Source organism: Erinaceus europaeus, chromosome 12, assembly GCF_950295315.1.
Source record: "Erinaceus europaeus chromosome 12, mEriEur2.1, whole genome shotgun sequence".
In the NCBI taxonomy this organism is placed as follows: domain Eukaryota; kingdom Metazoa; phylum Chordata; class Mammalia; order Eulipotyphla; family Erinaceidae; genus Erinaceus; species Erinaceus europaeus.
The window spans coordinates 67,483,996-67,507,846 of NC_080173.1; the positions used below are offsets into that span (position 1 = coordinate 67,483,996).

A 23,851-nucleotide genomic window follows, 5' to 3' on the forward strand; every position below is an offset into this window, starting at 1 on the left:
TCTCTGTCCTATCCAGCAATGACCACACAATAATGACTACAACAATTAAAAAAACAAGGGCAACAAAAGGGAACAAATAAATACATATTTTTAAAAAACTTAAAGAAATGTCAAATGCCTCAATTTTAATACTTCCAACAACATTAAAATAAGAAGGGCATAAATTCATGCTTCTTTCTCCCATCCCCATCACTCATTCCTCCAGACACAGATTTTAAAGAAACGAGGATAGAAACAAATAAGATAGGCAGTTTACCCCCACCCCAGGGGAGGGTATAGTCGTAAAGAATAATAGTTGGAAGAGGAGTAGAGTATTACATTTAATTTTTAAAATATTGGGCTGTATTGAGATATGTCAGTGGAACATAGGACTGGCATGTATGAGTCCCCAGGTTTGATGTCAAATCCCTGGCACTGCATATACTAAAGCTGAGTAATGCTCAGGTCCTCAATTTAAAAGAAAAGGATTGGGGCAAGAGGTGGTACACCTACCAGATGTACATATTACCTTGTGCTAGGACCTGGGTGGGTTCAGGCCTCCAGTCCCTACTTGTTTCATGAGCAACAGAATAGTGCTTTAAAGGTTCTAGTTCCCTCACGGAAAAAAAAAGGCCACAAGGAGCAGCGAAGTCATTGGGCAGGCACAAAGCCCCAGCAATAACCCTAGTGGCAAAAAAAAAAAGCAGCCAGAGTGGTGGTTTGCAGTAGATAGAGTGCAGCAGTTGCATGTACAGCCTTGAATTTGATATGACAAATACCAGAGTAGTGCTCTGTCCTTTCTCTCATCAAATTAACTTTTTAAAATTTGTACTGCTGATTGAATAGTGAGCCATAAGATTATATAATTACCAGTTGCTGTTCTACACTGCACTTACCACCAAAGTTTTGTGCTCCCACCTTCCCAGTAATAACCACCATAGTTTACACAAGTCTTAGAGATAGTTCTTTTTGTTTGTTTGTTTGCAAGTTCGTGTGTTTCAGTTCTAGATTCTAAATGAGTGAAACCCTTTATTAATTGTATTTCACCTCTTACATCACTAAGCAGAATCACCTCCAGTTCCATCTGTTATATCCCAAAGGATACTGTATCCTCTATTTTTTATTTCAGAATATTATTATTCCATGGAGTATGGATCCCATAACTTCTTTATCCAGTCATTTGTCACTGAGGGTTTAGGCTGCTTCCACTCTTCTAGCTCTTAACATTCTAGAGCAGAATCTAGAAGGATTGATTTGAAGTGGAGAAACAGTAGCTCCATAAACAACACAACACACAGTGTCTTGGAATGCTATGTGGAAGGTTGCTTTATTACTATTATTATTTCCTTTATTGGGGGATTAATGTTTTACATTTGACAGTGAATACAATAGTTCGTACATGCATAACATTTCTCAATTTTCCACATAGCAATGCAACCCCCCACAAGGTCCTCTGTCATCCTTTTCCAGTACCTGTACTCTCCCCCCGACCCAACCCAGAGTCTTTTACTTTGGTGCAATATAGCAACTCCAGTTCAGTTGGCTGCTTTTTATATATGTTAGCCTCATTACTCCAGTCAGTTGTTTAGTTAGAACTCTACATTTCTTTCCCAATAAAATGTTTGAGAGGGTAGATAGCATAATGGTTATGCAAATAGATGCTCATGCCTCAGGCTCCAGAGTCCTAGGTTCAGTCCCCCTCATCACCATAAGCCAGAGCTGATCAGTGCTCTGGTAAATAATAGTAGTAATAATAATAATAGTAAACTTGAAAATGTTTGTTTGAGGGACTGGGTGGTGGCACACCTGCTAGAGCACACATGTGACTGACTGCACAAGAATCTTGGTTCAAGCTCATGGTACTTAAAGCCAGTTCCTGCACATGGTAATGTGTGTGTAACCAGTGCACCACCGTGTGGCCCCAGATGATATTTTCTTAAAATGATGATCTTAGTGCATTCAAGCTGTTTCTTTTCTTTCCTTTTCTTTTCTTCTTCTTCTTCTTTTTTTTTTTTTTTAGTTTATTAGAGGATTAATGGTTTACAGTCAACAGTAAAATACAATAGTTTGCCGCCCTGCCAGCTTCTATGAAGCCAACATCACCCTGATACCAAAAGCAGACAGGGACACAACCAAAAAAGAAAACTACAGACCAATATCTCTGATGAACATAGATGCGAAAATATTGAACAAAATTCTAGCCAACCGGATACAGCAGTATATCAAAAAGATTGTTCCTCATGACCAAGTGGGGTTTATCCCAGGCATGCAAGGTTGGTTTAATATACGTAAGTCAATCAATGTGATCCACCACATCAACAAAAGCAAGACCAAAGACCACATGGTCATATCAATAGATGCAGAGAAAGCCTTTGACAAAATACAACATCCCTTTATGATCAAAACACTACAAAAAATGGGAATAGATGGAAAATTCCTGAAGATAGTGGAGTCTATATATAGCAAACCTACAGCCAACATCATACTCAATGGTGAAAAACTGGAAGCATTTCCCCTCAGATCAGGTACTAGACAGGGCTGCCCACTATCACCATTACTATTCAACATAGTGTTGGAAGTTCTTGCCATAGCAATCAGGCAGGAGCAAGGAATTAAAGGCATACAGATTGGAAGAGAAGAAGTCAAACTCTCTTTATTTGCAGATGACATGATAGTATACATGGAAAAACCTAAGGAATCCAGCAAGAAGCTTTTGGAAATCATCAGGCAATACAGTAATGTGTCAGGCTATAAAATTAACATTCAAAAGTCAGTGGCATTCCTCTATGCAAACACTAAGTTAGAAGAAATTGAAATCCAGAAATCAGTTCCTTTTTTTTTTTTTTCCCCTAGGTAAAGTAAGTTCCTTTTTCTATAGCAACAAAAACAATAAAATATCTAGGAGTAAACCTAACCAAAGAAGTGAAAGACTTGTATACTGAAAATTATGAGTCACTACTCAAAGAAATTGAAAAAGACACAAAGAAGTGGAAAGATATTCCATGTTCATGGGTTGGAAGAATTAACATCATCAAAATGAATATATTACCCAGAGCCATCTACAAATTTAATGCTATCCCCATCAAGATCCCAAGCACATTTTTTAGGAGAATAGAACAAATGCTACAAATGTTTATTTGGAACCAGAAAAGACCTAGAATTGCCAAAACAATCTTGAGAAAAAAGAACAGAACCGGAGGCATCACACTCCCAGATCTCAAACTGTATTATAGGGCCATTGTCATCAAAACTGCTTGGTACTAGAACATGAACAGACACACTGACCAGTGGAATAGAATTGAGAGCCCAGAAATGAGGCCCCACACGTATGGACATCTAATCTTTGACAAAGGGGCCCAGACTATTACATGGGGAAAGCAGAGTCTCTTCAACAAATGGTGTTGGAAACAATGGGTTGAAACATGCAGAAGAATGAAACTGAATCACTGTATTTCACCAAATACAAAAGTAAATTCCAAGTGGATCAAGGACTTGGATGTTAGACCACAAAATATCAGATACTTAGAGGAAAATATTGGAAGAAATTTTTTCCGCATAAATTTTAAAGACATTTTCAATGAAACAAATCCAATTACAAGGAAGACTAAGGCAAGTATAAACCTATGGGACTACATCAAATTAAAACGCTTCTTCACAGCAAAAGAAACCACTACCCAAACCAAGAGACCCCTCACAGAATGGGAGAAGATCTTTACATGCCATACATCAGATAAGAGTTTAATAACCAACATATATAAAGAGCTTGCCAGACTCAACAACAAGACAACAAATAACCCCATCCAAAAATGGGGGGAGGACTTGGACAGAATATTCACCACAGAAGAGATCCAAAAGGCCAAGAAACACATGAAAAAATGCTCCAAGTCTCTGATTGTCAGAGAAATGCAAATCAAGACAACAATGAGATATCACTTCACTCCTGTGAGAATGTCATACATCAGAAAAGGTAACAGCAGCAAGTGCTGGAGAGGGTGTGGGGTCAAAGGAACCCTCCTGCACTGCTGGTGGGAATGTCAATTGGTCCAACCTCTGTGGAGAACAGTCTGGAGAACTCTCAGAAGGCTAGAAACGGACCTACCCTATGACCCTGCAATTCCCCTCCTGGGGATATATCCTAAGGAACCCAACACATCCATCCAAAAAGATCTGTGTACACATATGTTCTTGGCAGCACAATTTGTAATAGCCAAAACCTGGAAGCAACCCAGGTGTCCAACAACAGATGAGTGGCTGAGCAAGTTGTGGTATATATACACAATGGAATACTACTCAGCTGTAAAAAATGATGACTTCACCGTTTTTAGCCGATCTTGGATGGACCTTGAAAAAATCATGTTGAATGAAATAAGTCAGAAACAGAAGGATGAATATGGGATGATCTCACTCTCAGGCCGAAGTTGAAAAACAAGATTAGAAAAGAAAACACAAGTTGAACCTGAAATGGAATTGGAGTATTACACCAAAGTAAAAGACTCTGGGGTGGGTGGGTGGGTGGGAAGAATACAGGTCCATGAAAAATGATGAATGAAATAGTGGTGGTTGTATTGTTAAATGGGAATCTGGGGAATGTTATGCATGTACAAACTATTGTATTTACTGTTGAATGTAAAGCATTAATTCCCCAATAAAGAAATAAATTATTGGGAGTCGGGCTGTAGCACAGCGGGTTAAGCGCAGGTGGCGCAAAGCACAAGTACCGGCATAAGGATCCCGGTTCGAACCCGGCTCCCCACCTGCAGGGGAGTCCCTTCACAGGCGGTGAAGCAGGTCTGCAGGTGTCTATCTTTCTCTCCTCCTCTCTGTCTTCCCCTCCTCTCTCCATTTCTCTCTGTCCTATCCAACAACAACAATAATAACTACAACAATAAAACAACAAGGGCAACAAAAGGGAATAAATAAATAAAATAAATATTTAAAAATTAAAAAAAAAATTAAAAAAAAAAAAAAAAGAAATAAATTATTTAAAAAAAAATCCACTGCTCCTGGAGGCCATTTTTCCCATTTTTTGCCCTTGTTGTTGTTATTGTTGGACAGGACAGAGAGAAATCAAGAGAGGAAGGGAAGACCTGCAGACCTACTTCACTACTTATGAAGCCACCCCCGCCTGCAAGTGGGGAGCCAGGGGCTCAAATGAACCCGGATCCTTACACTGGTCCTTGCGCTTCTCACTATGTGTGCTTCACCCGTTGGGCTACCACCCCAACATTGGTTCTTTATTTTTAATTTTTAATATTTATTTACTTATTTATTCCCTTTTGTTGCCCCTGTTTTTTTTATTGTGGTAGTTATCATTGTTGTTGATGTTGTTGGATAGGACAGAGAGAAATGGAGAGAGGAGGGGAAGACAGAGAGGGGGAGAGAAAGATAAGACACCTACAGATCTGCTTCACTGCCTGTGAAGCAACACTCCCTTCAGGTGGGGAGCCGGGGGCTCGAACCCAGATCCTTACAGTGGTCCTTGCGCTTTGCACCATCTGCGCTTAACCTGCTGCACTACCGCCTGACTCCCCCAACATTTACTCTTTATCCCCCTTCATTCCGGATTAATCTACAAGCCCTATTAACCAACTCCTACCTTTATTTTCTCTAGCCTCACTACTACAGTTTTAGTTCAGACTTACCTTCTGCCTGCCTCATTTGCCCCTCAGTATAGCTAAAGTCATCTTCCTAAAAAGCAAAGTGAATTAATTACATCCAGTCCTCTCAAATGTCAAGTCTCAGCATGACCCCACATCTAATTAAGGTCAGCATAGCACACCAGGATATGTTAAGATTTGGGTAGTAAGGGCGGTAGTGCACCTGGTTAAGCACACATCACGCACAAGGACCCAGGTTCAGTTTGAGCCTCTGCTCCCCACCTGCAGGGGTAAAGCTTCACAGGTTGTGAAGCAGGTCTGCAGGTGTCTTTCTCTCTCCCTCTTTATCTTCCCTCCCCTCTCAATTTCTCACTGTCCTATGAAATATAATAGAAAGGAAAAGAAAAAAAGGGAAAAAATAAGGAAAAAATGGCTAGGAGAAAAGGTGGATTTGTAGTGCAGGCATCGAGCCCCCAGTGATAACCCTGGTGGCAGTTAGAAAGATCTGGTTGGGGGCCAGGCAGTAATGCAATGTGTTAAGGGCAGGTGGCGCAAAGCAAAAGGAACAGCGTAATGATCCTGGCTCGAGCTCCCAGCTTCCGCCACCTGCAGGGGGGGTGCTTCACAGGCGATGAAGCAGGTCTGCAGGTGTCTTGAGAGCTTATTTGGAGGTTCGGAGGTTCTAGCAGGGGAGCACTCTATTCTCTAGCAGGGGTCCGTATCTATTCGGGGAAGGCCGTCCTCTTCGACAGAGCGCGCAGCTTGGGGAGGGACACACATGGAGCAGTGAGGGAGTAAGAGGACACCTGCCTAACTAGCCAGATCGGCTGAATCAACCCTGGCCATCAATGGGGTGACAGATGTCGCAGCCAGATCGCCCTCACATCTATGATGTCTTGTCTTTCTCTCCCCCTCTCTGTCTTCCCTTCCTCTTTCCATTTCTCTCTGTCCTATCCAATAACAATAACAATGATAAACAACAAGGGCAACAAAGGGGAAAGAGTGGCCTCCAGGAGCAGTGGATTCCTAGTGCAGGCACCAAACCCCAATGATAATCTTGGAGGCAAAAAAAAAAAAAAAAAAATAGAATAGTTTGTACATGTGTAACATTTCCACATAACGGTACAACCCCCGCTAGGTCCACCTCTGCAATCATGTTCCAGCACCTGAACCTCCCCCACACCCCCAGAGTCTTTTACTTTGGTGCAATAGACCAACTTCAGATTGTTTCTTAATTTCCTTTAAAAGAAAAAAAGAGAGAGAGATATAAGCAATCAACTCTACTTCTCTTAATTTTTTGTCCTTGGATATGCTACTATATATACAAAGAAAAATAAGTTTATTTTGTCATTGGGATTGAATATGAAGAAGCTGAAAGTATTTTATACATTGCAAAATGAAAATATTAGAATCATTTAATATAGTGCCTAGAAAACGTCGGCATGGACCATAGAGTATTCTTAGAGAGGTGAAACTCTACTCCTTGTTCAAGATCCCAACTTTGAGCCTTTCAATGAAATAATTCTCCTAGATCAAAGAGTTTGGCTTCACATTTAGTGTGTTGTTGTTGCTTTCTAGTGATTGACAAAATGTCTCAAATGACTGGGTTTTCTTTTCCTTTAGGTGGCTTTCTTTCAGATGCAGGCTGGTACAGTGATGCTGAGAAAGTCTTTCTGTCTTGCCTCCAGTTGTGTACACTGCATGATGAGATGCTTCACTGGTTCCGTGCAGTAGAATGTTGTGTGAGGTAAGCTGGAACACTTGAAATCCTGTATTGGTACTTAGTGGCTTGCTTGCTCACTCTCTCTCTCTCCCTCTCTCTCCCTCTCTCTCTGTCTGTCTCTCTCTCTGTCTGTCTCTCTCTCTCTCTCTCTCTCTCTCTCTCTCTATATATATATATATATATATATATATATAAATGGAACACTGACAAGAACATAGAATAGGAGGGATACGATTCCCACCAGAAGAGCTCCGTATCCCAACCCCTCCCCTGATAGCTTTCCTATTCTTTTTTTATTATTATTTTTTAAATATTTATTTATTTATTTTCCCTTTTGTTGCCCTTGTTTGTTGTTGTTGTTGTTATTTATGTTGTTAGATAGGACAGCAAGAAATGGAGAGAGGAGGGGAAGACAGGGGGAGAGAAAGATAGACACCTGTAGACCTGCTTCACCGCCTGTGAAGCGACTCTCCCGCAGGTGGGAAGCAGGGGACTTGAACCCAGATCCTTTCTCCAGTCCTTGCGCTTTACCCAACTGTGCTTAACCCGCTGTGCTACCGCCCGACTCCCAGTTTTCCTATTCTTTAACCCTCTGGGAGTATGAACCCAGGTTCATTATGGGGTGCAGAAGGTGGAAGGTTTGGCTTCTGTAATTGCTTCCCCGCTGAACATGGGCGTTGACAGGTCGATCCATACTCCCAGCCTGTCTCTCTCATTCCCTAGTGGGGTGGGGCTCTGGGGAATCGGGGCTCCAGGACACATTGGTGGGGTCGTCTGTCCAGGGAAGTCCAGTTGGCATCATGGTAGTATCTGGAACCTGGTGACTGAAAAAGAGTTAACATATAAAGCCATACAAATTGTTGATTAATCATGAACTTAAAGGTTGGAGTGTTACAGATGAAGGTTTGGGTGTCCGTTTTGGAAATAGCTAGTAGGTCTATTTTAGGTATATTCCATGGGCCCCATAACTTTATTAGTTTTTGCCTGAGCCTGACATCTGATATGTAGGTGGACCCAGGTTATTGTCTGGGAAGTTGATGGTGCAACTTGGAATGTTCCTACTGATGGCCACAAAATGCAAGTATGGACGTACAGGGATGTAGAGATTACATAGGCTCCGATGCTGAATATGGGCCCCAGATCAAATCTATGGGGTTTATAGTCAACAATATTTATATACTTTTCCCAGATTTGGGAGCTACTCTCTTCCTTGACCCAGCTTTCTAGCCCCCTATTCAGCCATGACTTAATGATTTTTATAGTTTTAGCTCTTTTAAGCAGAACTCCAACATTAGAATATACCTAAGTAATACGTATTTATTATTTTATTTTATTTTAATTTTTTCTTGCAACTAAGAAAAATCATTGGGGCTCCATGCTGGCACTAGAAATCCAGTCCCTGGTGGCCATTTTTTCCTTTCCCTTTTTTTTTTCTTTCTCTCTCTTTTTTTAAGTCAATCTTGTTTATGTTTATTTTTTGCCTCCAGGGTTATCGCTGGGGCTTGGTGCCTGCACTTTGAATTCACTGCTCCTGGAGGCCATCCCCCCCCCTTTTTTGCCCTTGTTGTTTATCATTGTGTTATTGTTGTTGTCATTGCTGTCGTTGTTGGATAGGACAGAGAGAAATCGGGAAAGGAAGGGAAGACAGAGAGGGAAAGAGAAAGACACCTGCAGACCTGCTTCACTGCTTGTGAAGGGACCCCCCCCACAGGTGGGGGGGCCAAGAGCTCAAACCAGGATCCATGTGCGCTTGACCCACTGTGCTACTGCCCACTGTTTTTTATATTAGTGATTTAATAATGATTTACAAAATTATGGGATAACAAGGGTATAATTCTACACGGTTCCCACTACCAGAGTTCTTTATCACCATTCCCTCCATTGGAAATTGCGTTCTCCAAAGGTCACAGATATAGGTTGACTATTATTTCCTTGACTATCTATCTATATTCATATATATATATATATTTGTTCAATTTTTCTATGGTTTTGCCTTCTTTTCTGTGTCACATCTATACCTATAACTACTTCCAAATTTTCTTCCTTTTTCCTCTTCTCTCTCCAAGTCCTGATGGAATTGGAGTTCAGAGCCCTCTAGTCATCTTCATCTAACAATTCTACCCCTTGGAGTATAGACCAAGGTTCTTTTTGGGGTGCAAAAGGTAGGAATTTTGGATTCTGCTAGACATGGGCATTGACAGGTCAATCCATATCCCCAGCCTGTTTCTATCCCTAGTGAGGTAGGCTGTGGAGAGGTGAGATTCCAGGACACATTGGTGAGATTATCTTTCCAGAGAGGTCAGGATGGGATTTTAGTCTCATGTGCAACTTGATGGCTGAAAGGCAGTAAGATATAAAATAGGGTAAGTGTTTAATAAACAGGGACCAAAAAGCAGAAATAGAACAGGGATCCTGGGTTAGAAAGAAGCTAGGAAGTCTATTTTAGATATGTTCCTAGGAGTCTATGACTTTAGTAATTTTTGTCTGAGCTTGATAGCTAACATGCAGGTGAATTAAAATTATTGTCCGGGGGGATGGTGTGAGAGATGAGAATAGAACTAGAAAACAGGGTTAGGGTAATGTAGCTACCAAATTCAAAGAAAATACAATTAACTGTTTACCCCATTAATTTGACCCAAGGCCCATATATATTCACATTTGGCACTGGATCCTGTGTAACCTTTGAGTCTCTTGTCAGTTTGATCCCATAGTTCATGGTCACAGCTGGGAATATTCTAGGTTGCACTCCTCGAGTGGCTTCCTCGAGTGGCTAGAGTATGCTGGCCCAGCCTTCCTTTGGAGAGTGGGGCAATCCCTACCATTGCTACTTTATGATGAGGGTAGGGTCCTTGAGAGGCCCACAAGAGGTTTTATGGTGATGTTTCTGATGGAAGTGATCAGTGATGGGGGAGAGAGGGATCTATTAGAGGTCTTGGCCCATATTGTCTGTGGGGGAATCCATCCCTTCTACTTTTTTATTGGATAGGACAGAGAAAACTTGAAAGGAGCAAGGGAGAGGGAAAGAGAAACACCTGCAGAACTACTTTACTGCTCGTGAAGCACCCCTTGTAGGTGACGGGGGTTGGGGGGCTTGGACCCAGGTACTGGGTGCACTACCATCCAGCCCCCTGAGTAATATTTTTATGTCGTTTCACTAGTCTGTACTGTCTTTCATTTCCAAAATATAATTAACTTTCTGTAAGCAGCTTAGATTTGAGTATTAGGAACCAAACTGTAATTTATACATCTTTTTGGTTTGCCATAGAACTTGTTTGTTCATTCATTAAACATATTTACTGGAAGTTTTGTATGTATCAGGAACTATGAGTAGACACAGAATGGTAAGAAAAAAAAAATAACCTTTTTTCTTTTCTCTCCTCCTCCTCTTCTTCTTTTCTTCTTCTTTTAACCAGAGCAGTACTTAGCGCTCAGCTCTGGCTTATGGTGATGCAGGGGGTTGAACCTGTGATTTCAGAACTTCAGTCTTTAGAATTATTATTATTTTTTTAATTTTTTTATAATTTTTTAAATAATATTTATTTGTTCCCTTTTGTTGCCCTTGTTGTTTTTTATTGTTGTAGTTATTATTATTGTTGTCGTCGTTGTTGGATAGGACAGAGAGAAATGGAGAGAGGAGGGGAAGACAGAGAGGAGGAGAGAAAGATAGACACCTGCAGACCTGCTTCACCTCCTGTGAAGCGACTCCCCTGCAGGTGGGGAGCCGGGGTTCGAACCGGGATCCTTATGCCGGTCCTTGTGCTTTGCGCCACCTGCGCTTAACCCACTGCGCTACAGCCCGACTCCCAGAATTATTATTTTTATCTCCCCTATCTTTATACCTGCTTTGTTTACATATGTAGAATTGTACGGAAGAAAATTAGCATTGAAGGAGTCAGGCGGTAGCGCAGTGGGTTAAGTGCACATGGCGCAAAGCGCAAGGACCGGCTAAGGATCCAGGTTCAAGCCCCTGGCTCCCCACCTACAGGGCCATCGCTTCACAGGCGGTGAAGCAGGTCTGTAGGTGTCTATCTTTCTCTCCCTCTCTCTGTCTTCCCCTCCTCTCTCCATTTCTCTCTGTCCTATCCAACAACGATGACAACAATAATAACTACAACAATAAAACAACTAGGGCAACAAAAGGGAATAAATAAATATTAAATAAATAAATATAAAAAAAAAGAAAATTAGCATTGAACTTTTTAAAAGGTTTATTTTTCAGAGCAGGCATAATTTCTCTGTTCCCCAGTTGTTTTGTCATTCAGGTTGAGAGACTGATAGGCAGGCAGGCACATGAGCACACATGTACATAGTACACACACACCCCACCACCAGAGTTTCTCCCAGTGCCATGGTACCTTCCAGGGTTTGAACCTGAACTGTGTGCATGGCAAGGGAGTCACCCTACCTAATAAAATCTCCCTCTAGCTATCCATGTTTTATTTTTAAAATAATGTTTTTAAACAGATGTATTTAAAGAAAAGCTAAACAGATGTAGAAGCAATTCTTTGTTTTCACTGTCCTGATTTTGTTTTATTTTTTGCCTGTAACATTCTGTTGTCCAGTTGTTGTTTTTTTTGTTCTTAGGATTTTTGTTGTTGTTTGCCTCCAGGGTTGTTGCTGGGCGGTAGCGCAGCAGGTGCAGCTCAAGGACTTGCGTTAGGATCCCGGTTCAAGCCCCTGGCTCCCCACCTGCAGGGGTTCCCTTCACAGGCGGTGAAGCAGGTCTGCAGGTGTCTATCTTTCTCTCCTCCTCTCTGTCTTCCCCTCCCTCTCTCCATTTCTCTCTGTCCTATCCAACAACGACAACAATAATAACTACAACAATAAAACAAGGGCAACAAAAGGGAAAATAAATACAAAAAAAAATTAAGAAAAAAAAAAAAAAAGATGGTCATGGCGGATTTGTAGTGCAGGCACTGAGCCCTAGCGACAGTAAAGAAAAAAAAGATGTTTTAACAAGATTTTAAAAAAAGTTTATAAAATTAACTTCTTGTAAATTATTCCAAGTCTATTTAGTTTACTGTACTTACAATCCTTTATTTTTGTGGGATGAAGAGTCATATTTCCTTTGTTATTTTAGTGATAATTTAAACCCTTTCACAGCTGTAGTGTTAATTGTTTGATATGAAGTCATTGTTGGTTTAAGATAAGACATTCCTTTTTTCTCTTTATTCATTCATTTATTTATTGGGTAGAGACGGCCATAATTGAGAGGGGAGAGAGTGATAGAGATGGTAAGAGACAGAGAGGCATCTGCAACACTGCTTCACCACTCGCAAAGCTTTCCCCCTGCAAATGGTGACCGGGGGGCTCAAATGCAGGTCTTTTGTAGTGTTGACAAAAATAATCTGTCACCTTTCTTTCTCTTTTCTGCCTATGTATCTTTGTAGAATTGGCAGACTAAACTTTTACATGGAATTTGAGGGACTATCCCTTTCTCTCTCTCTCCCTCTCCTTCCCTCCCTTTCTCAGTGTGGGTGTGTGTTTTCTTTCCTATATGTATCTTATCTATTAAATAAGATGGAGAGATTTTGAAGGAAGGGAGGGCAGGTGGGGGATTGAGAGAGATGTGCAGACCTCTGTCACTGCATATAGAGCTTTTCTTCAGGTGGGGAGCAGGGACTCAAACTCAGGTCCTTGTGCATGCTAATGTGTGTGCTTAGCCAGGTGTGCCACCAATTGGGTCCCTTTATTTTTATGAGAGTGAGAGAGAAAAGTCAAAGCACTGCTCATTTCTGCTGTATATAGTGCAAGGGAGTGAAAGTAGAGTCTCAGACTTGCAAGACCTATGCTCTACCACTAAGATACTTCCGCAGCCCAGGGACTAAACCTGGGACCTCAAGAGTCTCAGGTATGGTAGTATTTTGCGTAACTGCTCTGATGTCTCCCTAGGCCAGGAACTAGGTTTCTTCATCCACATTTGGAGAACCTTGAGAACTTGCCTTTTCATTAGGCTGATGAAGCAAAATTGTATCTTCAATTGGAACAAAAGTTCGTTGGATCATGTAGGCTGCTTAGTGTCAGCCCAGATGGACACACAGACCCTAAAACTCCATATGTTTAATTTGCACTTTTGTTTCAGTAGACAACCTGACAGGGACTGTAGAATATATCAAATCACGCTTTTCTGGCATAAATACTGAGTTTGATAGTCTTGTCATATTCAAATTAGTAAATAATTTCCAGAAACTCATTTTAGGGGGAGTATTACAGTGAAGCTTATTGGAAATGAAATTCTTTGTATTGTAGAAATGAGAAGTGAATGTGAATACTGTTCTTTTTAATCTCTACTTTTATAAAAACTCTGCTAGAACTTAAACTTTTTGTTAGTCAGCCATTTGGTTAGCTATCAAATCTATTTCTGATACTAATTCCTCTTAGTTTTCTTCTCCCTGTATGTGTATGTTGCTAAGGAATTGGTGGACATGTGATTTCACCCTTCCAGGCCATTTTTTCATTCAGCTAGAGTAACACATAAAGGGAAGACTCTCCAGCACCCAAGCCCCTCCCATGTGGTGCTGTGCAAGTGTTCTTCCTAGTGAAATATCTCTCTGACCTGCAATTATTTTTTTCCTAGTTTTTCTTCTGAGAGAATGGTTTTTCCTGGTTGCTTCCACTCTTCACTCACTACAATTGATCCTTTTTTATTTTATTTTTGTCTCCAGGGTTATCGCTGGGATTTGGTACCTGTACTACGAATCTACCACTCACAGAGGCTATTTTTCCCCTTTCGTTGCCCTTGTTGTTTATCGTTGATGTTGTTGTTATTACTGTCATTGTTGGATAGGACAGAGAAAATCAATAGAGATGGGGAAGATAGACAGAGGGAGAGAAAGTTAGACACCTACAGACCTGCTTCATCACTTGTGAAGCCACCCCCCTACAGGTGGGGAGCCAGGGGCTTGAACCGGGATCCTTATGCCTGTCCTTACGCTTCACACCATGTGCGCTTAACCTGCAGTGCCACTGCCTAGCCCCCTAATTGATTCTGTGTACTTGAGCCAAAGCAATTTTCATTTAGAGTAGCACTGACCAATATGCTAACCATTAACCAACCATATGTGACTATTAAATTTTTAGTGAATGAAAGTTAAAAATTAAAAATCGGGAGTTGGGTAGTATAGCACAGCCGGTTAAGCGCATGTGGTGCAAAGCACAAGGACTGGCGTAAGGATCCCAGTTTGAGTCTGCAGGTGTCTTCTATCTTTCTCTCCTCCTCTCTGTCTTCCCCTCCTCTCTTCATTTCTCTTTGTCCTATCTAACAATGACAACAATAATAACTACAACAATAAAAACAAGGACAACAAAAGGGAAAGTAAATAAATAAAATTTTTAAAAAATCTTTTTTAAGTCAGTTCCTTACCACAGTAAACATATTTCAGATACCTTTTTTTTTTGCCTCCAGGGTTATTGCTGGGGCTCAGTGCCTGCACCAAAAATCTACTGCTGGAGGCTATTTTTTCCCCTTTTGTTGCCCTTGTTGTTTTATTATTGTTGTGGTTATTATTATTGTTGTTATTGATATTATTGGATAGGGCAGAGAGAAATGGAGAGAGGTAGGGTAGACAGAAAGAGGGAGAGAAAGACACCTGAAGACCTGCTTCACTGCTTGTGATGAATCAATCCCCAGCAACACATGTACCAAAGTGATGCTCTTCTCTCACTCCTCCTATCTCTCATTAATAAATGAAGTCTTGGGGCCAGGTGGTAGCGTACCTGGTTGAGCACACATGTTACAATGCGCTAGTACCCAGGTTCAAGTCCCTGGGCCCCACCCGCAGGGGGAAAGCTTCACAAGGGGTGAAGCAGTGCTGCAGGTGTCTCTCTGTCTCTCTTCCTCTCTATCTACCCATTCCCTCTTGATTTCTGGCTGTCTCTATCCAATAAATAAATAAAGATAATTAAAAAAAAATTTTTTAATGAAGTCTTTCCCCCCCTTTATTTGATAAGACAGATAAGTTGAAAGGGATGAGAAGGAGAGAGAGAAGGGGGGGTATGGTGAAATGTACATGCAGTACTTGCTTCACTGTTTGTGAAGCTTCCCCTCTGCAGGTAGGGAGTGGAGACTCAAAGACTGGTCTTTGGCTCTTGGTAACTAACATGTGTGTTTAACCAGGTGTATTACCACTCACCCCATATATACAATCTTAGAAAAGAAAGATACTCCATTTGGGTTTTTAAAAATTACTTCCCAGATTTATTATTATTAATTAAAAATATATATTATTATTTATTTATTTATTTTTACTAGAGCACTGCTCAGCTCTGACTGTTGGTGCCAGGAATCAAGTCTGATATCTTTTGTATGCAAATCCCAGAGCTTATCACTGCACTATCTCTCTGGCCTTCCAAATTGTTATGAATCTGTATTTTGTATTTGAAATGAAATGAGCAAATGTTATCTTCTAAGTGTAATGTATTTTGAATATACAAGATAGAAAGTATTTAGAACAGCTAAAGAATTATAGTTGTCCCCACCTGCAGGGGGAAAGCTTCACAAGTGGTGAAGCAGAGCTGCAGGTGTCTCTCTGTCTCTCTCCTTCTCTATCTCCACTTCCCCTCTCAATTTCTTTCTGTTTCTATCCAATAATAAATAAAAATAAAATAGTAATAATAAAGAATTATATTTGGATGATTTTCATCATGGGTAACCTTCTGGGAAGAAAATTTTCTATATGCATCACTGAATTCTATTTTGGGCTAAACAGTTGGTTTCCAGTGCTGCCATATTTCTTGTATCTAACTACCTCCAGTTGTTTGGGTTATAGCTACATAGTGATATATAAGAGCCTTCACATCTAGTAAGTCAGAAACAGAAGGATAAATATGGGATGATCTCACTCTCAGGCAGAAGTTGAAAACAAGATCAGAAACGAAAACACAAGTAGAACCTGAAATGTAATTGGCATATCGCACCAAAGTAAAAGACTCTGGGGTGGATGGGTGGGGAGAATACAGGTCCATGAAGGATGATAAATGACATAGTGGGGGTTGTATTGTTATATGGGAATCTGGGGAATGTTATGCATGTACAAACTATTGTATTTACTGTTGAATGTAAAACATTAATTCCCCAATAAAGAAATAAATTTTAAAAAAAAAGAGCGTTTACATCTATCATGCTAGACCTATAAAAAAATACAGGCATGTTATTTGTGCTTTTACAGATTGCTTCATGTACGAAATGGAAACTGCAAATATCATTTGGGAGAAGAAACATTTAAGTTAGCTCAAACATATATGGACAAACTCTCAAAACATGGTCAGCAAGCAAACAAAGCTGCACTCTATGGAGAACTGTGTGCACTCTTGTTTGCAAAAAGTCACTATGATGAGGTAAGTGTTTTAAAAGTATTTATGTGTGACTAGTAAATACCTAAAAATGTGGTAAATCAAATAATCTCTCATTTGTTTTTTACCTTATTTCCATATAGTAGTCCCCCCCAACGTATCATACATTTGTAATGGAATATTTAAAAGCAGTAAAAATGAGTAGAATTCTGTGAGATGAGATTTTTTTTTTCTATCACCACGTTTCACAGGATATTTGGCTATCATGAGATTCCAATGTTTATGGCCTCCTTGCACTTTGTGCTACCTGCACTTAACCCACTGTGCTACTGCCTGCATTTACTTTTAAATTTGTATTCTAATAATGTATTCTAATCCCCCCCCCATTACTTGAGATCCATTTGTAATATTATTTAGTTTCTTTGAAGCAATTCTGGCATCCAGAATAATTTATTTTGCTTTCTTTTCCCATTCTCAAACTGTTTTGTTTCCCACTAGATATCTACATGCTAGTGTATCGCCTGACATAAGTGTCAGTACCTTAAGTATAAGTATACTTATCAGTGCCTCAGTTTCCCATAATGTTTATATCTTACAGGGCTGTTGTTTTAGTACACAGAGTGGTTAGAATAATAGTTGGTAAGCACTCTACAAAACAGGCAATTAAGATAAAATATTAAGTGCTACAGTAAGAGAAGGAAAATACTGAAAATCTAATAGGGCTGAAACCTGAAAGTCAAGTTATGTCAATTATTGAAGGGCTAGAGGAAGGAAAAGATGTGTTCTAAGAGGAAGGGAACGGTATATGTAGACATTTGGGCCAAAAGGGAATATGGCTCCGGTGTCCTGAATATAGATCATGTAATCCTCCAAATGTAAATAAATTTACACGCTTTCAAGAAAACATATTAGAGGAAAATTTTAGTGTAAAGACTATTTTTTGGGATTCGCTTCACAAGCGGTGACACAGATAGTGCAAAGCACAAGGACCAGCTTAAGGATCCCGGTTTAAGCCCCCGGCTCCCCACCTGCAGGGGAGTCACTTCACAAGCAGTGAAGCAGGTCTGCAGGTGTCTGTCTTTCTCTCCCCCTCTCTGTCTTCCCCTTCTCTCTCCATCTCTCTCTGTCCTATCCAACAATGACGAGAACAATAATTACAACAATAAAACAACAAGGGCAACAAAAAGGAAATAAATAAATAAATAAATATTAAAAAAAGAAAAAAAAGACTATTCTTGTGTGTTTTATTTTTGAAATGCTGGAACATTTACATGAGAAATTCACAATTTATCACAATTTTTTTAATTTTAGGCATACAAATGGTGCATTGAAGCTATGAAAGAAATCACAGTGGGCTTACCAGTCAAAGTTGTGGTGGATGTATTAAGACAAGCTTCTAAGGTAAATATTATGTAAAAAATATTAAATCAGTTACAGAATTTAACAATTTTTATATTTTTTCAAACAGCCTATTACTTAACAATTTAGGTATTATATGCTCCATGAACTTCCAAGTGCTGTTAAGTTTCTGTGCTTTGTTTTAGAAATTCAGTATCTAAAACTGTCTCACATAGGTGGGTGGTGGCATACCCAGTAGTCAAGGACCCTGGTTTAAGCCCCTGGTCTGTGCCTGCAGGGGTGAAACTTCATAAACAGTGAAACAGTGCAGCAGGTCTCTCCCCCTACTTCCCAGTTTCTCTGTACATCTACCCTTGAAGGCAGGAAGGAAGGAAGGGAGGGAGACTATCCACGTGGGCATTGCTAAATTTTTATTATCATCCCTGTGGCTTCACCATTCTTAACTGACTTTTTTCATATAGAGAGTGAGACAGATGGGGGAGAGATTGATACCACAGTACCTAAGCTTCCTATGGTAGAGACCACAGGGCTCAAACCTGGGTAGTGTGCATGACAAAGCAAGCACACTATCCAGGTGAGCTAATTTGCTGGCCCTAATTTGCACATGTTGCAAAGCTCAAGGACTGTCTCAGGGATCCCAGTTCGAGCCCCTGGCCCCCCACCTGAAGGGGGGGTCAACTCACAGACATTTTGTGAGGGGGATCTGCAGGTGTCTGTCTTTCTCTCCCCTTCTCTGTCTTCCTTCTCTCGGTTTCTCTCTGTCCTATCCAACAACAATGACAGCAATAAAAACAATAATAATAACAGTGGCAACAAAAGGGGGGAAATGGCTTCCTGGAGCAGTGGATTCGTAGTGCAGGCACCAAGCCCTAGAAATAACCCTGAAGGCAAAAAAAGGAATATGTTTTCTTTTTACCTTTTTGGCCTATATAGTCTGAATATATAGTGTCCTTATTTTAGCATACTAATTGACATTTTATAACAGTTTCTTACTTTATTTTTAGGCTTGTGTTGTAAAACGTGAATTTAAGAAAGCAGAGCAGTTAATTAAACATGCAGTGTATCTGGCACGGTAGGTAATTGTAATTTAAAAATATCATTTCAGATTTTCTCTCTACTTTATATACTAATAATTTTCTGTCTTTTTATAGGGATCATTTTGGATCTAAACACCCAAAATATTCTGATACATTGTTAGATTATGGGTTCTACTTACTCAATGTAGATAATATCTGTCAGTCTGTGGCAATTTATCAGGTATGTTATTTATTACAGCTTCCCCCCCAAACCTAAATTGACTTATTGTCTTGTATTTGTTTGCAGTATAAAAAGTTGCACTTTTTAAAAAACTTGAATATGATAGGACAGAGAAATTGAGAGGGAAGACAGCTAGACAAGGAGAGACAGTGACACCTGCAGCTTCACTGCTTGTGAAGCTTTCCACCTGCAGGTGGGGACCAGGAGCTTGAACCTGGTTCTTTGTGCATGGTAACAAGTGCTCTTAACCAGCTGCTCTACCGCCTGGCTCCTATAAACCATTCTTTAAGTCTCTTAAACCCCTTAACAATACCAGTAAGTTTAAACTTAATGTTTTAGTAAAGCGTGTCATCTGGGAAGAGTTATTGGTTTACAGATCATATTACTAAGAGTATGTTTCTGTTTATAATGGATTAATGAGTGTAATTGTAGTTTCTTTGTAGTTTTGATAGTTAAAAAAAAGGGTGGATAACAACTACTTTAGGCCTCATTGTGGTCATTGTTAGGTAAATAATGTATTATGCCATGTTTCAGACATTAGATTCTTTGATTTTATAGTTTACTTCTGAAGAGTATAGGGGAAAAGAAAACACCAATGAGCTTCCCAAGACATATTAGTGATTTTATTACTAAGCTATTTCCTTTAAGTAACTTAGTGTTCAGAATACTAGGTGACATCTGTGTCTATTGCAATTTAAATACGTCAGGACTTTTTTTTGCTTCAAAACTGATGGATTAGGTTTTACTGAATACATAAATTACTGGTATGTTTAAATTGGTGGCGGTTTCATAAGGATTTATAATTTTATTAAATATTTTCATGATTTTTTCAGGCAGCCCTTGATATTCGGCAGTCAGTGTTTGGTGGCAAAAATATCCATGTAGCAACAGCTCATGAAGACTTGGCTTATTCTTCTTACGTTCACCAGTATAGCTCTGGGAAATTTGACAATGCACTGTAAGTTCTTTTTGACAATCCACTCTAAGAGTCTTTTTTGTTGAGCTAAATGTTACTGTTATTTATTTATTTTTGCTAATACAAAAGTATTCTAGTGTTATTTTAAGCTAGGTTTTCTTCCTAGACCTTTAATAAGATGCCTAAAGTCTTCTTAAAGTCTTAAATATCATATCACTTTATAGGACGTTCATTTAGACGTTAATACTGTGACTTACACTTCTTCAGCAGAATAGACTTGTCAAGCCAACAATATACCTCACTTGGACAGTATGCTGCCTTGCCATTTGTGCAGTCCAGATTTGAGCCTGGCACTCCCTGAACTGAAGAAATCTTTGATGCTGTGGTCTCTTTCATACACGCATACACACTCACTTCCTCTTTCTTTCTCTCTCTCTTCCTTCTCCGTCTGTTTGAAAAAGAATTATGATTTGTCTTCATTTTCCCTTCAGTAGTTTTTCTTTGAGTAATAAGTAGCTTCTGACTAAATGGAAGATGTAAATTAAAAAAACTTCTTGATAACATGTGGAACTATGGAAGAATGAAACATAGAAAGTGTCTGGGGACTAGGCAGTAGTGCACCTCGCTTCTTGATATCTATCATATCTTAAAAAAACAAACAAATAACAAAAAAAAAAGAAAGAAAGAAAGAAACAGGAAAAACAAACGTCAGGAGCAGTGCATTCATCATGCAGGCACCAAGCCCCAGCAGTAACCCTGGTGGCAATTAAATGAAAGCAAAATAGAATGCCCTAGATTGAAAAATAGTGTAGAAATCCTCAAGGGCCAATAACAGACATAAATGTGTGGTATAACTGCTCTGAAGTAGTAGGAAGACTGTAAGTTTTTCTTACCAGAGTTTAGCGACAATCCTGATTTCAGTAGACAGGCATTTAATCCACAGCAATCTGTGAATTAGAATTAAAACTTTACATGATACCAAGATCAAGACACCATAAGAAAAGTGAAAGAGTAGACTTGGAGTGTGGAGAAGCAGCATTATTTGTAACAGCCAAAACCTGGAAGCAACCCAGGTGTCCAACAACAGATGAGTGGCTGAGCAAGTTGACACACACACACACCTGCTAAGAATGATGAATTCACCTTCTTTGCCTCATTTTGTATGGAGCTTGAAGGAATTATGTGATGTGAGATAAATCAGAAAGAGGGATGAATATGGGATGATTTCATTCATGGACAGACGTTGGAAAATAAGAACAGAAAGGGGAAACACAAAGTAGAACTTGGACTGGGTTTGGGGTATTGCAGCACAGGAAAGGCCTGTGGGGGGTGGGGGGGACTTTCAGGTCCTGGTGCATGATGGTGGAGAAGAACCTAGGCTGGGGGTGAGAATGGTTTGCAGAAAACAGAAATTTCATACATGTACTAATAACAACTGGATTTACCGTAAATCATTACCCAGGGTGGGGGGGGACTCAGATATTAGCATGCTGTTATAAATTCCCTTTATATTGAGGAGTGATCGAGCCATGTGGATAGTCAGGGGAGAGCATTCCAGAAAGACAGGAAAGCAAGTGTAAGAATTCTAGGTGAGAATATACTTTGCGTGTTCAGAAAACAACTTGTGGAGCTGGAAGGAAAAGGCTACTTCTGAAAATGGTAGATGAGGTCAGAGAAGTAGTACAATGGAAGATTGTGTTGAACATTGCATAATAACAATCTGTTTTTTAAGCTCTACCAGCAGTTGAAAATTTAAAACAAACAATAATCTGTAAATTATTTTTTAAAAATCTAGTCGTCCCCCCCCCCCCCGAAAGTGTAGGGTTTATGGCCCAGGTTCAAGCCACCTAGGAATGTCACAGTACTGGTGGAGGCTCTGGTGCTAAGTTCTGTTGATTCCTATCTGTCTGAGATAAAACAACCGTCATCCCCAAGAGTAGTAAAAATTGCATATGTACAGGGCCTGAGTGCCGCAAGAAGAAATCTATAAATTGTGACTTTTTTTTAATGTACAAATCACTTGTAACTAAAAAATAAATGCCAAAATGTATCTATCTTTATTGCAGATTTCATGCAGAAAGAGCTATTGGTATTATTACTCATATCCTACCTGAAGATCATCTTCTTTTGGCTTCTTCAAAGAGGGTGAAAGGTACCCTTTGTAATCTAGTCTCTGATGTTTTAAAATTGATTCTATGTGCAATAAAGCAGGTGTATGTGTTCATTTCCTCAGGGGATAATAATTGTATCTATAAATTATGGAAGTAGCCAGTTCACTGATTTAAAATATTTACCTACAGTTCTCTAAAAGAATTCTTAGTGGTTCATATCAAAAGATAGTTTGCTTCTTTCCTACAATGTTATTAATAAACTAAATTTTATTTTGCTTTGGCTTATGGTGGTGCGGAGGATTGAACATGCTGGGACTTTGGAAGAGTCTCTTTGCATAACCATTATACTATCTAGCCCCCCCCCCCCCCCCAGCCACTTCTCTCTTTCTATCTCCCTCTTCTCTCCAATATCTTTCTTATTTGAACTTTTCTTCTAGTCACTATCAAGGCCCTTCTATTTAAGGTGTCCCTCCCCCCCATCCAACACAATTGGGTTACCTCCATACTAATTTCATGGATTTTACTTTTATTATGGTGTTACACACACACACACACACACATACACACACACACATTTTGCTCTTTAGGTTTGCACTTTTTTAAGTTATATAATATGTGATTCATGTTAAACATTAGATAAACATTCAGATTCATCTGAAATCCCACTCGACCAGAATCAGCTTTTCTTTTTATGTTTTGTAGTTTTATTATCTATTTTACTACCTAGTATATGTTGAAAGTTTTCCATTTCAGTAGTTGAAATACACATTTTTGTAAGAATTTTTGGGAGTTGGGCGGTAGCGCAGTGGGTTAAGCGCATATGGCGCAAAGCGCAAGGACCTGTGTAAGGATCCCGGTTCAAGCCCCCGGCTCCCCACCTGCAGGGGAATTGCTTCACAGGTGGTGAAGCAGGTCTGCAGGTGTCTATCTTTCTCTCCCCCTCTCTGACTTGCCCTCCTCTCTACATCTTTCTCTGTCCTATCCAACAATGATGATATCAGCAACAATAACTACAACAATAAAAACAACAAAGGCAACAAAAAGGAAATAAATATTTAAAAAAATAAAAAGTAATTTTATTAGAATTTTGTATTGTTGATAACTTTTTATTTCTTTTTTAAATTTTTTTATCTTTTTTTAAATTTATTTCTTTATTGGGGAATTAATGTTTTACATTCAACAGTAAATACAATAGTTTGTACATGCATAACATTCCCCAGTTTCCCATTTAACAATACAACCCCCACTATGTCATTTATTTTTATTATCTTTAATTACTTGTTGGATAGAGACAGCCAGAAATTGAGAAGGAAGGGGTTGATAAAGAGGGGAAGAGACAGAGAGACACATGCAACACTGCTTCACCACTCACAAAGCTTTCCCCTTGCAGGTAGGAACTCAGGGCTTGAACCCGGGTCCTTGTGCATTGAAACATGCGTGCTCAACTAAGTGTGCCATTGCCCAGCCCTGATAACTTTTTAATTCTTTAAATTGCTGCAGTGAACTAAATCTCTTTTACTTTTGTGCAGTTGAGCAATTTTATTATAAATTAAATTACTTGGCAATACAGTATGTGCTTTTTTCTTTCATTTTGTCTTTTCTTTTTTAAAAAATATTT

General features: G+C 39.6%; 1 protein-coding gene across 1 annotated transcript in view; it reads left to right on the plus strand.

Annotated features, from left to right (window-relative positions):
* APPBP2 (amyloid beta precursor protein binding protein 2) overlaps positions 1-23,851 on the plus strand; it is a 60,188-nt gene that overhangs the window by 24,844 nt on the left and 11,493 nt on the right. Inside the window, exons 4-10 of the mRNA XM_060203893.1 lie at positions 7,200-7,323; positions 16,467-16,635; positions 17,902-17,991; positions 18,954-19,021; positions 19,101-19,206; positions 20,040-20,164; positions 22,189-22,274. Coding sequence (XP_060059876.1) covers positions 7,200-7,323; positions 16,467-16,635; positions 17,902-17,991; positions 18,954-19,021; positions 19,101-19,206; positions 20,040-20,164; positions 22,189-22,274 — 768 coding nt within the window. The remainder of the gene's footprint in view (positions 1-7,199; positions 7,324-16,466; positions 16,636-17,901; positions 17,992-18,953; positions 19,022-19,100; positions 19,207-20,039; positions 20,165-22,188; positions 22,275-23,851) is intronic.